Genomic DNA, 16712 nt, shown 5'->3' on the forward strand with positions numbered 1-16712 from the left:
AGCTGCTTATTACATGTTATTCTGATAGACGATGTTTTCAATAAAAAAAATTAATTAGATAATTTCTGAGCTCAAATCTGCCATATTTCATAAGATATTAATGTTAATATGTAATTCTGGTGAGTTTGAAGTGAAAATTTGTTTTAGTTTTTTAGAGATATATTGTTAAAAAGGTGACATGGTTGCTAGATTTTGAATAACTCGCTTTTTTGGCAGTCTTGACATGGCCTCTTTCCATAAGTTTATTACTGTTTGTTCTTGTTGCAAGCTGTGCACCATCTTACGTTAGTGTTAACACTTTTAGCATTGTAAACACAGGTAATAAGTAATTAAAAACATTGTTTGCAAGAATCTCAAAACACAATGATGCCAAATGGCTTTAAAATACAACGGAAACAGTAACCCGGAGATTTAGGCGGTACCGAGCTTGCAGCGTTCCCTAGTGTAGAAAACACCATCCATTGGCTATCGCAACGCTCGAATACGCCATCTGGGAGGAGACCGGTTCCATGCCTTTGGCCCTTCTCCTTTTTTCAGTTGTATAGGAATGTATACTAGGATATTTTCCCTTTATTTAATATTTTTCCTTTTTATTTAATAAAATTATTTTTCTAAATGTCCGTGATGCTTTTCTTTAGAACTAAATGTAATGTAGTTTTCAGTTTCATATAGTTTTCCAACTTAAAAGATATTTATCTATATCAAAATCAAGAGAGAAACCAACGTACTTCCAACCTCTATGACTCTCCACACGCTACTGGGTATTGGTATAACATACATTTGCAGGCTTGTGTACTCTTTAAGGCTTATAAACCTTTGTCAAGTAGAAAGACACAGATAGCACAATACAGAAAAGGACATCACAAAGACTACATCCAGGGTTACAGCAGGATTCGAACCCGCCACCTCCACGCTTAGCAGAGCGTTTGGCGCGCGATATCGCTCCGCCATGGAGGCCCCACATGCCAATGGGGAAAACATGCGATCTGTTGCCATAGGCAGAGAGTTCTGCTCTACGCCACCTGCAGCCCATATCGATCGCCAATCTTGTTTGTTTGTTATTTGTTAATTTACGTCGCACTAGAGCTGCACAATGGGCTATTGGCGACGGTCTGGGAAACATCCCGGAGGATGATCCGAAGACATGCCATCACAATTTTGATCCTCCGCGGAGGGGATGCCACCCCCGCTTCGGTAGCCCGACGACCTGCGCGCGAAGTCGAGCACTTTACGGTAGCACAGTTTAACGAGGACCAATACCGCACACCCTCGGTCCCTACGCAGACTGATCCAAGTGGGTCACCCACCCGCACACTGACCGCAGCCAGTGATGCTTGACTTCGGTGATCTGCTGGGAACAGTGTCTTAACGATCAGTCCACTGCGGGACCGATCGCCAATCTAGCTTCACCGAAAGCCTTATTAATGAAAATAGAAAGCTATAAGCTTAACCAAAGATCTCATCTCACTTTACTACACTAAATCAGGTGTCAATCATCCAAATCAGAAAAGCGTGCTCGAAATTTGTGCATCATGTTATATAGCAATACTTGCTTTAATATAAGTGAAATATATTCATTGATTTTAGTTCGTTTGCACTAAGATACTTACACAATGTTTATCGAAAAGACATTGGCAATGAATAGGGAAGAATAATGTAAAAGCGTAATTTCTATAAACTGTTTACCTGTTACAGATCTTGTTCATATGGCGCCATTATCTTTATACATAAGGAAATCTTTATTATAAATCTAGAGACGGACACTGTCATTGAAAGTATTATTTAGAATTTACTTGAACTCGTGAATAGGCATTTGAAACTTTAGTTTAAAAGTTATTTCAGCAGTTTGTGTTAAAGTGTCTAATATACAAACAGTCTCAGGAAATCTCTTCATAATGTTTATGTGAAAAGTTTGTTACCCGTGAAATATGTTACCTTGTCTTGTTTAAGTAGTGTTCAGAATAACATAAAAATTTATGTTGTTCGCTTGCTAAGCAACTAACAATAGTAATAGGTTAGGATAACTAAATTTTATGAGGCATATTAAATAAATTTATTGTCCCCACTAATTTCAAACTTTCGTATCTCTGTGCTTATGATAAAATATTTGTTGAAAAATCAAACTCTCAACCTATAATATGCAAATTAAAGTCAGTCTCAATTGATGTAAAATCAGTCTCAACTGCTTTTCTTCTTATTCAGAAAATCACATTTTTTTAAAAAAATATGTATTAATTTTTATTGAATTGTTCTGATAAACTTAGCATTTGAAGCAGAAGCAATATTACAGTTCAGTAACATTTTTGATATTAATTATCTACAACAACTTTGTGTAAAGGCACATATTTTTATTCAATGTGATACATGAGACTTGGAACAAATACTAATATTACTAAGTATACGATGACCTTTGAAGTTGGTGAGAAAAATTATTCTTGCGAAACATGTAATCAGAGTTTCTCATAGAAAAGTCATCCAACTGACCACAATCGGACTTATGCTGGTTAAAAATCTGACTCTTGTAATATACGTATTAGGAGTTTTTTACAAAAAAAATAATGTGACTGAATACAGTTGTGTCAATGTTAGTTAAAAACCTTTTTCTTGTAGTATATGTAATAAGAGTTTTTCTTATTTAAGAGTGATCTGACTAAGCATAGTACTTTTCATGCTTGTGTGAAGCCTCATTCTTGTAGTATATGTAACAAGAGTTTTTCATATATTAATCACATGATGAAACACAGTAGTGTTCACACAGACGAGAAACCTTTTTCTTGTAATATATGTAACAAGAGTTTTTCTCAAAAAAGGTATCTAACTAAACACAGTCATGTTCACACTGGTGAGAAACCTTATTCATGTAGTTTATGTAATAAGAGTTTTTTACATCGAAGTCATCTGAATGAACACAATCGTGTTCACACTGGCGAGAAACCTTATTCTTGTAGTATATGTAACAAGAGTTTTTCTCAAAAAAGGTATCTAACTAAACACAGTCATGTTCACACTGTTGAGAAACCTTATTCATGTAGTTTATGTAATAAGAGTTTTTTACATCGAAGTCATCTGAATGAACACAATCGTGTTCACACTGGCGAGAAACCTTATTCTTGTAGTGTATGTAATAAGAGTTTTTCAAACAGAAGTAAATTGAATGAACATTATCGTGTTCACACTGGGGAGAAACCTTATTCTTGTAGTATATGTAATAAGAGTTTTTCAAACAGAAGTCATCTGAATGAACATTATCGTGTTCACACTGGGGAGAAACCTTATTCTTGTAGTATATGTAATAAGAGTTTTTCAAACAGAAGTAAACTGAATGAACATAATCGTGTTCACACTGGGGAGAAACCTCATTCTTGTAGTATATGTAATAAGAGTTTTTCAACCAGAAGTAAACTGAATGAACATTATCGTGTTCACACTGGGGAGAAACCTTATTCTTGTAGTATATGTAATAAGAGTTTTTCAAACAGAAGTAAACTGAATGAACATAATCGTGTTCACACTGGGGAGAAACCTTATGCTTGTAGTATATGTAATAAGAGTTTCTTATATCAAAGTGATCTAAATAGACACTTTCGTGTTCACACTGGTGAGAAACCCTTTTCTTGTAGTATATGTAACAAGAGTTTTTCACAAAAATATCATTTAGCGGAACACAATCATGTTCACACTGATAAACATTATTCTTGTAGTTTATGTAATAAGAATTTTTTATATCGAAATCTTCTGACTAAACACAGTCATGTTCACACTGGTGAGAAACCTTATTCTTGTAGTATATGTAATAAGAGTTTTTCAAACAGAAGTAAACTGAATGAACATAATCGTGTTCACACTGGGGAGAAACCTTATTCTTGTAGTATATGTAATAAGAGTTTCTTATATCAAAGTGATCTAAATAGACACTTTCGTGTTCACACTGGTGAGAAACCCTTTTCTTGTAGTTTATGTAACAAGAGTTTTTCACAAAAATATCATTTAGCGGAACACAATCATGTTCACACTGATAAACATTATTCTTGTAGTTTATGTAATAAGAATTTTTTATATCGAAATCTTCTGACTGAACACAGTCATGTTCACACTGGTGAGAAACCTTATTCTTGTAGTTTATGTAATAAGAGTTTTTCACAAAAAAGTCTTCTGTCTAGACATTGTAGTGTTCACACTGGTAAGAAACCTTATCTGTGTAGTATATGTAATAAGAGTTTTTCACGCAACAGTAGTCTGACTGAGCACCTTCGTGTTCATACTGGAGAGAAGCCTTATTCTTGTTGTATATGTAATAAGAATTTTTCACGCAACAGTCATCTGATGAGACACAGCATTGTTCATACTAGTGAGAAACCTGATTCTTGTAGTTAATTCTTAGTCCTGTTGACACTGACCTAACACAAAACACCCAGTTCTGAAACCCTGGTTTGGAGATATTGACCACGAGTCAAAAAGTGTATTCTTCATTATTTTTGGACCGTCTGTTTCACAACTGGGATTTTCACAACTCACTGCTAAATTGCATTCCGGTGGTAGATTTACAGCCTGATTAACACTTTTTTTTTTCAATTGTAATTGCTATTTTTAAAGCAAATTTTTTATAAAAGAGTAAAAAAAAGATTGCATTGATTAATTAAATTTGAATCACTCTTTTACTGGACAAATGAAAAAAATTTTAAGTTTTGTTTTCCTAACTGACTTGTATTGAAGAGCAAAGGAATCTAAGTATTATTATCATGAACATTGTTGTGGTTTTGAACGTCCTAAACTGGTTTTGGACAGGACACTTGGGTTTTACTGTCCTAAACTGACTAAAATTGTCTTAAAGTGTCCAAGACCTTGAACTTTGATAAAAGTTAAAAAATATATATGTGTAACCATTGTACACATAATAATAACATTTATCAATAAATATTTGATATTTTTTATGCAATTTACTTTAACTTATTATAATAATATAAATTATGTAATATATATAACAGGAAAAGGTTTATAATTTTTGAAGCTCTAAAATTCATTAAACAACAAAAGTGCATACCTTATCCTTTAAATATAAATATACTTTTAATACTGATAAATTATGTTTTTGCCTAAGGATAAATAATGCAATATTAAAAGTAACAATAAATCTTTTAAAAAAAATAATCAATTTGTTTAAAAATTAAACTTTATTTTTCACAATATTTTTTTTAAAAAAATGTTACAATTTCTGCATCAGGATGATAAAAAAAGACATATATTTTTTAAAAAATTGTTTTTAAATATAAATTAAAACGATCCCCAATAGTTTAAATTGGATATACAAAATAACTGAAAAATGTATTAATAGTTTTGAAAAGCATAACATCAGTTTCTGTTACTGACACTGGTGATGTATCACCAATATGCTAAAAGAATTGAACATGAATGAAATAAAAGTATTCTTAAATAGTACTATGGATAAATAATCATGTTTATGACTTACCAAACACTTAGTCCCTAATAGCTTAACCTGTATGGCAAGGTCAAACTTCACCAACAAAACTATAGTAATAAACAATATTAATAAAACATTTTAATTTTAAAAACAAATATTCTCTAGTATAGATTTAATTATCAACATTTTATTAGTTCTATGTTTATTTTACCTTTTAAATATTGTTCAGATAAAATTGTGACATAATTTGAGTAAAAGGGCTTTGGACAGGACGGTTTAAACTGTGGGTTAATCCATTCTCTCCCAAACCTTACCAACCCTGATTATGAATATAGATATTTTCTTATTATGGATATCATGAAGCTGCAAACAAACATAGAAATATTACTGAAATTCAATTAAAAATACTTTTATTTCACACAATTATTTAATACTTTTATTTCAAACAACACTCAAAGGGATTATGCTAACCTCCTCCTCATTCTTATTTGCACATATTTAATATTTTTTTTTCCTTCATAACATATTATCGATAACTTAAACCATTGAAAAGAATTTTCATATTTTAAACACTATAAATGAAATTGCATAAAATAAACTTCTCAGCTCAGATAAGCATAAATCACGACATTCCTATTGTTCAGAAGTTATAAATAACTATTGTGCTGTCATCTGTGGATGATGTCGAGAATCACCGTAGAGGATATGATTAATAAGATGACGATTTTTTTAAAGGCAAATGTCATAATCTGATGCATTTTTCATTAGAAAATTAAAAAAAATTTTGGTCAAAATAAAAAAAATAAAATATCTTAATGAAAACATATGATATGGTAATGATGTCAAGACTTTTATTATCTATCTTCTTTTTGTCAGCTTCACTGAATTTTATTCTTAAATTCTTGACAAATGGGATTGATTGAACTTTAACTATTTGTGTAATTAAATTTTTACTATTGCTGAATCTAAATCTGCTCAAGAAGTTTAGTAAACAACGCTAGACAGCATTATTTGGTCAAAAAATAAGTTAGTCTTGAAATGTTTTTAGAGTGGCACCACTGGTCATAAGGTAACCGGGCCATATATTTAAAAAAAACTTTTATTGAAATACTGCATTTTAACTTCACATTGTATTAAGCAATTAATCTCTCCCAAATGATTCTATTTTTTCCAAATGTTCAGCTGATTATTTTATGGTTGTAAAATTCTAAATGGTTATTAAATTTATTTTATGCAGATTATTGGGTAGTTTAAATGCTACCTCGGATCAAGATTTGTATTGATTACATATTTATTTCAGCATAAGTTTTAATATGTATTAAAAATAATGTATATGTTTTTAATTATAAATAGTTTTATTTTAAGGATAAAAAAATTTTAATCTAAAACATTTTTTATGTTATCTTTATATCTAAATATTGCAAATTATTTTGCCTGTTCATCTCTAAACTATTTTATTTTTGGGCAAGATCTATCATCTGGATAGATATTATCAAGGTAATATCTATCCAGGTAATATCTATCAATCCAAGGTAATATCTATCATTTTATGAATTGTATTCTTTTTTACATTTCTTTCAAGCATCGACTGTTTTTTTTTTCATTTAAAAAAATAAAGAAAAGCTAGTTAAATTATTTAGAATCTTAATTTCTTACACTATTCTTGTGAATTATTATTATGAACACAATCTGTATTATCCACGATTTTTTTTTCTGAGTAAAAAATAATTTAGGTGCAGCAACGACTGGTAATAACAATTTGAGAAATATATATAATATCTTCTATGGAATATATTAAATCAGGAAAACTTAATATCTATTTTATTAATAAGCATTTATTTGATATAAATTCATTATAGTTACATCTAGTAATAACTTGACCTCACTGAACATTAAAAATAAGCAACCGAACATCAAAAATGTTAATTTTGAACACATGAATAAATAAAAATTCGCCTACTGCGCACAAGTGGTTGCTCAAACCAGGAAAATCTTCAAGTTAAAGTTAGTTGCAACTGAGGCGCAGTTACGTGCATGGTGAAATGAAATTATGGAATCTAACCTGTAATTGCTTTCATAAAACCTAAGGGTTAGTTTCCATGGTGAATACGGGTAAATATTTTTATGCTCACTGTTCTGTTCATACTGCTGACTAATTCATTCTCGTTGTAAGGTTATACAGATAATGTTCAAATGATATGTTCACTATTATTTTAATTTTTGTTATTAATCTCATTGTCTAACTTTATTTAACAATTTTTATAGAAAAGTATTTTAACTGTCTTATCCAGAGCTTTTAATATCAAATCTATTTGTGATTTTTTTTCTTTTAATACAATTGGATATAAGACATTCAATATCATGAGACTTAGAAGTAGAGACTTTACTGATGGTGGCTATAATTGGCTGAATGTTAGGTTTTCTTGCCGTGACATTCTGTTTAACAGCCAACTGTTGTATACATTTTCAGAATACTTCTTGCATATGTTACAATTAGAATAAACAATTTTTTATAAAAATTAGTCTGTGATCAAATTTTAGCTGTATTTGATAAAACTTAAAACTGTGTAACATAAAAGTTATATCTTTTTATCAGAGTGTTTTATACAATGTCTTAAAACTGTAATTAGAATTCATTTTTTTTTTAATATTTTTGAAATGAATTAAGAAATAAATGATTTAAAATCAATAAAGTATCGGAATCATTTAGTTTTAAGCAGGTGAAATTTTATTTTATCATTTTTTTATTTAAATATCCTGAAAATTTTATCATTTGTTCTTCCAAATATAATGTACGTGTCTAGTAAATATTCTGTTGTTAGCATTCCTTCCTGGTGTTGTAATTTTAACGGCCAGTTGTGTAGAAGTAAGAAAACTATTTCTTTCTAAAGCCTTATGCTGAAAATATCTAAAACCCACTCAAAATGTTTTTAATACCTTTGTAATTATATAAAATATAATGAGGCTTTCGAATATAAATAATAATATTGTTAACTTTTAAACCGTTACATCCTTAAACATGACTTTTTTTTTCCTGGGCATGAGCTTTAAATCATAATTTTCAAAGTGTTGGAGAAAGGTTTTTTTTTTTTTTTAAATACAGGATAAAATAAATGATTCAGTTATTTTTTAAAATAAATCAATTTGATTTTGAAACAAAATCATTAAATGATAAAACTAATACTGCTGCGTGGAATTAATTGTATTTTTTCACACACAAGCCTTGCTATAGCAGCTCTCAAAACATATAATGATAATGCGGCTTAAGTGTGAAGTTGGATTCGAAAAAATACAATTAAATCCTCTGTCGGGAAATTACTTTCCGAACAACCCGATAAAATACGATTTTAAACACTGAAATAAAAATTATTTAAAAGATTCGGAATCAAAGTTTTATTTAAATTTGCTGATTTTTGTAACTTTTTCTCTACATACTTTACAATTCAACACATTTAACGTAAGGTTTAAAATATTATTAAAACATTAACATGCATTATTTGATAAAATGATATTCTACTTACTAAACTAATATAAAAACATTTGAAATGTTATTGAAAATATTTATGGCCATTTAGATCGCACGAATACCCAAACTTTGCGATGCACTCTGCTCAAAACAATTAAAGGATATTGTATAAAATAAGTGTATAGGTCAATTTTTTTGTGTACTGAAGAAGATGTCACAAGTCGAAACTTATTTCCTAACTTTGCATTATACAAATTTTGAGTTCGATGTCGAAGTTGACGCTTTAGCGTCAGCTAATTTGTTTTGACTTTCATGTAAGACGAAAAGAATGATCGACATTCAGTAATCGCTTTGTTTCGATGAGTGCGATGTCTCTTCGTAATCATTTAACTGAATCGGAAGCTTGAAGAGTTGTTGGCCGGTTAGAGGGTTGATCAAATACAAGTCGAATTAGCAGAAGCCACTGGAGTTTTACAAAGTGTGATTTCCAGGATCAGGAACCGTTTCTTGGAGACTGAAAGATCAGGGCAAGGGCTTAGACATGCAACAACGCGCAATGAAGACCGTTATTTTACGCTAACGGCTCGGAGACATCGAAATATAAATACCCCTCTTCTTCAACAACACATTCATTCGATTACTGCAATGACGTAGGTAAGGGAATTGTAATTGGAAATATTTTCTCTAACTATTTATATTTTAGTTTAAAAAATTGTTTCTTGAACTGATTTCATTAGGTGAAAAACAACACTTTAAAAATCATTCTGTGGCATCGATATAAGGCTCTTCCTTGTTAAAAAAGATGACGATAACCAGTATATCCCTGTCGTTTACTTACCAGGGTGTTTAGCGTTTTTAAAATGTGCTTATTTTCGTTTTTTAAAAGCCCTTAAAGGTGCTTTTTTTTTCATTGTTTTTGAAATCGCTTAATTTTACCTTTTTCAAAATGAGATTTTTCCCTTACTATGTTGATTTTCGCTTCGAATTATGCAAAAAGACACAGTTCACATTGTTCTATTCAACGTTTTCATATTTAATTCAACCTGTATCTATTTCGGCGTATTGTCAGTCCGTAATATGAAAACGCCATTCGTTTAGCGTGATTCAAAATTTCATGATTTTTGACAACCGTCAAAAACAATACCAAAAGGTTCAAACAAGATAAAACCGTCAATTGTCAAAAACTTTCCTACCCTGCTTAATTATATTTTTTTGAAGTGCTTATAAATATTTTTTTAAGGTGTGTGGAATATCTATGCCGGCTATCTACTGGAAGAAGGGAAAGATAATTTGTTTGTTTGAATCTGTTTATAAATGCTTGACAGGGACATTTTCCTAGAATTTTGGGGGTGCCTTTTTAGGCTTGAAATATGTAAACAGTGGATAGAGGGTGTTCCAGGGCCGTAACTACGCCGGGGCAGTCGGGGCCCCGACGGTCAAGGGGGCCCCATATGAAGGGACCACGCGACATTTTTTCAAAATAGTTTATATATATATATATATATGAAAGAGATTGTGTGAAGATTTGCTAAAATCTTCTTTTTCGTAGTTACAATCGACTTTAACATAGGGTGAAAGACTCTTTCCGAGAATTATTTCCCTTCCTCAAAAGAGCAAAAACGCTGCACAGAAAAGAGGAACGGAAAGGCATTTTTGAAGCTATACCCCTAATAAGAAACTTAATGTTGACCCTGTATCTAAAAATAATCTGAAATTAACTTGAATGGGCAAATAAGATGTCTTTTGAAATTTGGGAAAGTAAAGTGAAAGTGGAAAAATATCTTTATTTTCACTCTATTTTTTGAGGGTAGAAAACTTTATTTTGTTTCAAAATTGTGAAGAAGTGCTTCACCCCTTCTGAAATTTAGACATTCTCAAAAGTAAGTTCTAGTAGAATTAGTATATTCAGAAAGAGAAAAAAGCTATTTTTTTCAACATTTAAGTTATTTTCCAAATAGAAAACTTAATTTTCCTCCAAATAAAAAAGAGAAATCTGCTTAAATTTTTTTTTAAGGAAAAGCAAATTTAAAGATATTTTCCAAGTAAAAAATTTTATTTTCCTCTTAAATAAAAACGAGGGAGCTAAGAAAGTACTTTGCTTCACGAAAATAAAGTAATATTACTATTTAACTCATTTTTTTCTACTTTTAAGCTTTTTTTCAAGTAGCAAACTTTATTTTCCTCGTAAATTTAATTGATGAGCGTCATTCCTTTTGAAACATTGACATTCACTACAATAAAGTAATTTTTGTTTATAAAATAGAATTAGCAATTTCAGAAAAAGAAACTACTATTTTTTTCACCTTTTGAAGCTATTTTTCAAATAAAAAACTAAAATAAAACTCCCCCTCCCCAACCGAGACAAATATGTCTGTTTTGTTTCAATTTTCTTCCACATATGACAATTTCTAATTTATTAAGAAAAAATTTTAAAATTAAAATTTAACCAAAAGAAGGGCTCAGCATAAAAAAATAAAACAAGTGTTTAGGAAACTAAAATAGTTGCCTCTCTTTTACCCTTCCCTGGTGTAATAAAATGCATCCTTCACTGACATATATTTTAAAGCATTCCTTGACTCTCAACACCTGCAGATCACCAACCGAGACAGTTATCTGACCCCTCAAAATATAGGCATCTCCTTTTACACCATGGGAAAATGTCCTTCCTTTGACTTCTTTAAATTGCCCTGGGCTTTACGACCCTAGGCTTTTTGTCCTTTTATAAAATATCATATATTTCCAGAACCATGCATTTGTCGGTTAGTCACAGTTGTCTTAAACAAGCAATTATCTAGATGTTCTAGGAAAACAGAAGCAAGCTTTTAAGGGATGGAAGGGGATTACTTTTGTTGACATATTTTTTCTGAAAGAAACGCGGGAATCACTCTCTGTTATACTTCAATTTTTAGCTCCTTTAATTTGCTTCATTTAAATTAACTATTTTTAATTCAAATATAGATTTTTTGTTAACTTTTATTTTGTCCAATCTTTCAAATTAAAATTTAACTTTAATTGATACTAATTAAAATTACTTGCAACTTTTTTTTAAAATATAAATGTCATTATTTTGGATTACAACAAAACGAAAAGGAAATTGATTTCTAAGGAGGTTAGCAATTGTTTACATTAAATTATTTAATACATTCAAAACTGCGTATTAATGTACTGTTGGAATTGCTTTTTTTATATTCCTATGTCAAATTGCTTTTATGTAGAACATTTTGTTCTTATTTTATATCTTTAAAATTAAGACCATTAAATTTTAAAATTGGAAATTCGATTTTTTATGCTTTTTAACAATTTTGTTTTCATTCAAAATTGAAAAGCAAACTTTGATTTTGTTTAAAAAAAATCATTTAATTTAATTAAAAAATCGCACTTAATTTAATAAAACGCTATGAACATTGTTTCGTTGAGAATAACTGAAAATATGTCATCACTTAAAGTATTTTGGTTTAAATAAACCATTGTTTTTCAATCAATAAAAGAAAGTTCTTCGAAGAAAATATTTTATTAGGTTGTTTTGATAATTCTTTCTACTTTTATGAGAGACTTTAGTAGATTCTTTAAGATCAGCATTATCTACATTGCATTAAAATTAAACTAATTTCAAATTCCTTGGTTTCACTGACAAAAATGGTACACGTTGTAGTTTTATATACTTAAGAGAGAAAAAAAAAGAAAATATGTTAATTCAAAAAGCAAGGAAATATCACGATTAGGTTGAGAATGCGATTAATCTTCTTTTAAATTTACTATTTCATTCTTATCTTATATTATAAACCACATTATATTGAGCGGAGCTAAGACATCAAACCCGTTGCACATTTATTCTGTCTTATTTATTTGACTATCTCTGTTGTTTTTGCAACACTAATTTATATAAACAAAAGTAATCTTTATTCTAATATACAAAAAATTAACCTTAACTTATACTTCAAATATTAAAATAACGAAGAAATTTATTTGATACAAACGTTTAACTGAAATATTATTATTAAAAACAGCTTTAATTAGAAAAAAAAATATTTTCAAAAATGGCACAATTTGTTTCCATAACATTTGAGGAAGGAGGTAGTGTTGAGCGCACTTAATATAGTGTTTTTTTTTATTTTATTTATTTATTTTTTTTAAATAAAACTGTACGATCATCAAAGTAATTAACTTGTGATAATAACTTTCTGAGAACTTTTTTCACGCATTATTTTTCTCAGTTTAAAGTATACATTTTTGAAAATTTTAATACTGAAACTATAAATATTGCTGATGTAGGAAAGGAATTTATCCGACCATCAGAATTGCATTTAATCATTTCTTCAAAATGTGTGAACATTTCTGTTTATCAATTGAATTACTTTATTTTCCGTTTTCAATATTGGAACAAGATGTGTAAAACATTACACTTAAGATTAAATTTATTCAAGTTTCCACTTTTTTTTCTTTCTAGTTTTGAGACTAATTATTTTTTTTTCCATTGTGAATATGATTTTCTCTGCAACCAATATTTAAGATGTTCATTGAAATATTTTGTTCAAAGCTATTGTATATTTCAATATGGAAATCCAAATCAGATCAAATTCATTGCCATGACAAACCATTAAAAAGGTTTTCTTCTTATTTTTCCTTTTGGAAAAATAAGAAAAAACCTTTTTGGAATATTAAAAAATATTAGTTTCTTGTCATAATTTTTTATCATATATAATTACATGACATCATAAATACATTTATTTATTTGTTATTTTGTCTGTTCAGAAGTTTCGATAGGCAAAATATTCATGAATGAATTCTTCTCAAAATATTACTATATTTTTAGGACCCTGTACAACAAATACCATTTTGTACTAGAACTTATTTATCTTACATTGCTATGCTATACAGACAAATGAGGTAGTATTTCGTCTGTATTTTAAATCACTGAACCAAATAAGACAAAATACGAAACAACAGTGCTTATATTTGAAAAGTTGAAATGTTTCTTTTTTTCATGTGTGTGTACAAAAAGTACTGTCTTTGAAATGCACTCATTATGAAGAAGACCATCATAACTTCAAAACTATTTATCCTATCAGCTTGAATTACATCTCATTTAATTATGTATTAAAACTTTGATCGAAAATCTTTCCTTACGTGATCTACTACTTAATTCTAGAAATATCTACAAGCTTTTCTTGAAACATTTGAAATGTAAATTAATTTGCATTGCATCACAAAAGTTTATTTTTTAATTCGATAAAACAAATGTTATCAAGCAATTTTGCTTACATATATCAATAAATAATCGTCAAAATGAAACTATCCATTTAAAACTATCTAGCTTCTTATGTATGAAGGAATGCATGTAAACTTAAATTATGTAATGAAAAAATATTTTAACTTATTAATTAAAGAGGATAGAAATTCATGATACGTTATTGAAATAACCAAAAATAAATTATAAAAAATTTATTTCCTAGTAATCATATGTTTAAAATCTTGGTTACAATAAATTAGATGACAAGAATATGTAAAAAGCGAAAATACGTAAAAATGTCTTAATATGCAGACAAAACGTTAAAATTCAAACTTAGGATCTTTTTCTAAAAGCACTGTTTGTTCGTTTCTCAAAATGTAAGAAATCTTAGTCAAATCGAGATATTTTGTTTCTTCTCTCTTTTCCTCATTTTAATAATGTCTTAAAATTAATATGTCCTACCCTTTAACATTTGAAAGAAAATTCTAACTTAACTATACTATACTATATCATAAAAATTTCTTGTTATGCTTATTCCTAGTATTCTAATGAACTTGAAAAAAAATGACTTTTACACTTGGAAGTTCTGAAACTTTATTTTATATCTAAAATGACAGACCTATATGATGATAAACGACTGGTTTAGGAGGAAAGGAAAGTCTAAAATATAAATAGTTGTTAAACATCTCTTTTAAATGTAATTGCTTATCTATAAAATGTGTATGAGATAATTAATTGTTCGCCCATTTGAACTAAAATTGGAAGAAATTTTTTTGTATGAAAATCTCACTGAATTAAGAAAATAACAGAGAAGTTAATGACTTTGAGTATTTACATTTGGATTACGACAATAAAATTTGAAATTAGAAAAGAAAAAACATTAAAAATTGTCAGTTACTAACAAAAATCACTATAATGGATTAAGGATGTATATGTGACAGTGTGTAGAGATTATACTTGTTGTTATACTTTCTCAAAATTGAAACTTTTTTAAGTTTTGAAATTTTTTATTTCTGATTTTAGAAAGATTTATGTTCAGCAATTTTAAAATTGTTATAATTTATTATTTAATTTTTATTAATTAATAATAGATTAGCAAATTTAGTGGACTGTGTTTCAAATTATGGATGGATTTATATTTTGTACTAATAATTAAAAATATTAATTTTATGACTTTTTTTTAATTTTATATTAATTTTTTTTTTCTTTTCACCTTTTTTAAAAAATTTTATTACTATGAAATCTATTTTACAATTTACTTTAAATATTTTTCAAAAACTGAAACTAATCTAAAATTTTAAATATGAAATCTTTATTCTAGACATTTATTTTAATGCAAACTGATGTATTATAATCTTTCTCAACAAACTTAAGTGTATAAATCTATCTACCAAACTAGAACCATTAAATACATTTAAAATCTGTATTTAGTATGTGTTTTGAAATTATTTTTAGATTTCTTGAAGTCTTAAACACTTATTTGTGTTTTGTAATTAAAAAATTTTTTTAAATATAACATTTTACATTCTAGTGTTAAATTTACAACTTACAATATTTTGTAATTCCATTTCTATGTGAACAAGTGGGTTATTTTCATAAATATATTAATCAACATGATACATAAATAGCTAAAATGACGATTAGAGAAGGAGTACACAAAGTTTTAGAAAGGGCCCCGTCAAAATTTGAGCCCCAGGGCCCCGAAGGGTGAAGTTACGGCACTGGGGTATTCTAAGAGTAATTCTAACTCTCAAATGAAACACTTTATCGTCATTTCTGCCAAAAAGCTTTTGCTATGATGTGCTCAAATTTTGTTCTAACTCTCTGGTTCTCTTCAAAACTTTTAGTATATTTTTAAATACACTTATATTTTAATTTAGTGAACTATTTCTAATTTTATTTTCCTTTTATTAACATTTTATTTAATTTTTATTGATAATTTCTTTCCTGCGTTACACACTTTGCTGGTAAAAGGATTTACTAATTTTATTCTTAAATGGTGTTTTTATAATCAGTTCAAAAAACACCCTCAAGGAATTTTATTCCTTTGGAGGTAAGGTTACATTTAATTCAATTATATATGATGTATGTAAGGGCTAATCCTGGATTAGATTTGAAGTACCAATATATTTCATAAATTAGTTCTCTCTATGGTTTTTGTAATCGTCATATTGTTATATTTATTACAAAATAACTATTATCAAAAATAAAAAGATATTAAATTTTGCAAAAGTATTAATTCTAAACATATAACTGTTTAAGAAAATTAAACAAATTTGTTTTCGAGCATCAAAACGAAAAATATACAATAATTAAATAAAGGGGAAGGTTGACATCTGAAAATCTGCTCTGATTTAAATACTTAAATGTAATATATAATGTAAAATTAAGTTATTAACTTAAGTTATTTAAAAATGAACTTATTAAATACATAAAATGTAATAAGTATTTAAAGTCAGTAATATTTTCATTGAAATTGGGTTGAAAAGAAATTTTACTTTATGATAAAGTTTAGAAATAAAGTGTTTTTTGTTACATAAATTTACATTTTAAGCTTATAAAAGTTTTTTTTTTTAATGGCGGGCACTTGGAACTAT

The 16712-nt window shown here is 28.4% G+C and overlaps 1 protein-coding gene across 1 annotated transcript; it reads left to right on the forward strand.

Moving 5' to 3' along the window:
- The first annotated feature begins 1397 nt into the window (after positions 1 to 1397).
- On the forward strand, positions 1398 to 7938 carry LOC147812060 (uncharacterized). Its single transcript, XM_087161771.1, has one exon. It carries the CDS (start codon positions 2731 to 2733, stop codon positions 4372 to 4374), a length of 1644 nt encoding a protein of 547 aa, XP_087017897.1. The 5' UTR covers positions 1398 to 2730; the 3' UTR covers positions 4375 to 7938.
- Positions 7939 to 16712: the final 8774 nt, after the last annotated feature.

Source organism: Parasteatoda tepidariorum, chromosome 4 (genome assembly GCF_982258835.1).
Source record: "Parasteatoda tepidariorum strain Cologne lab strain chromosome 4, Ptep-v5.0, whole genome shotgun sequence".
Classification (NCBI taxonomy): Eukaryota; Metazoa; Arthropoda; class Arachnida; order Araneae; family Theridiidae; genus Parasteatoda; species Parasteatoda tepidariorum.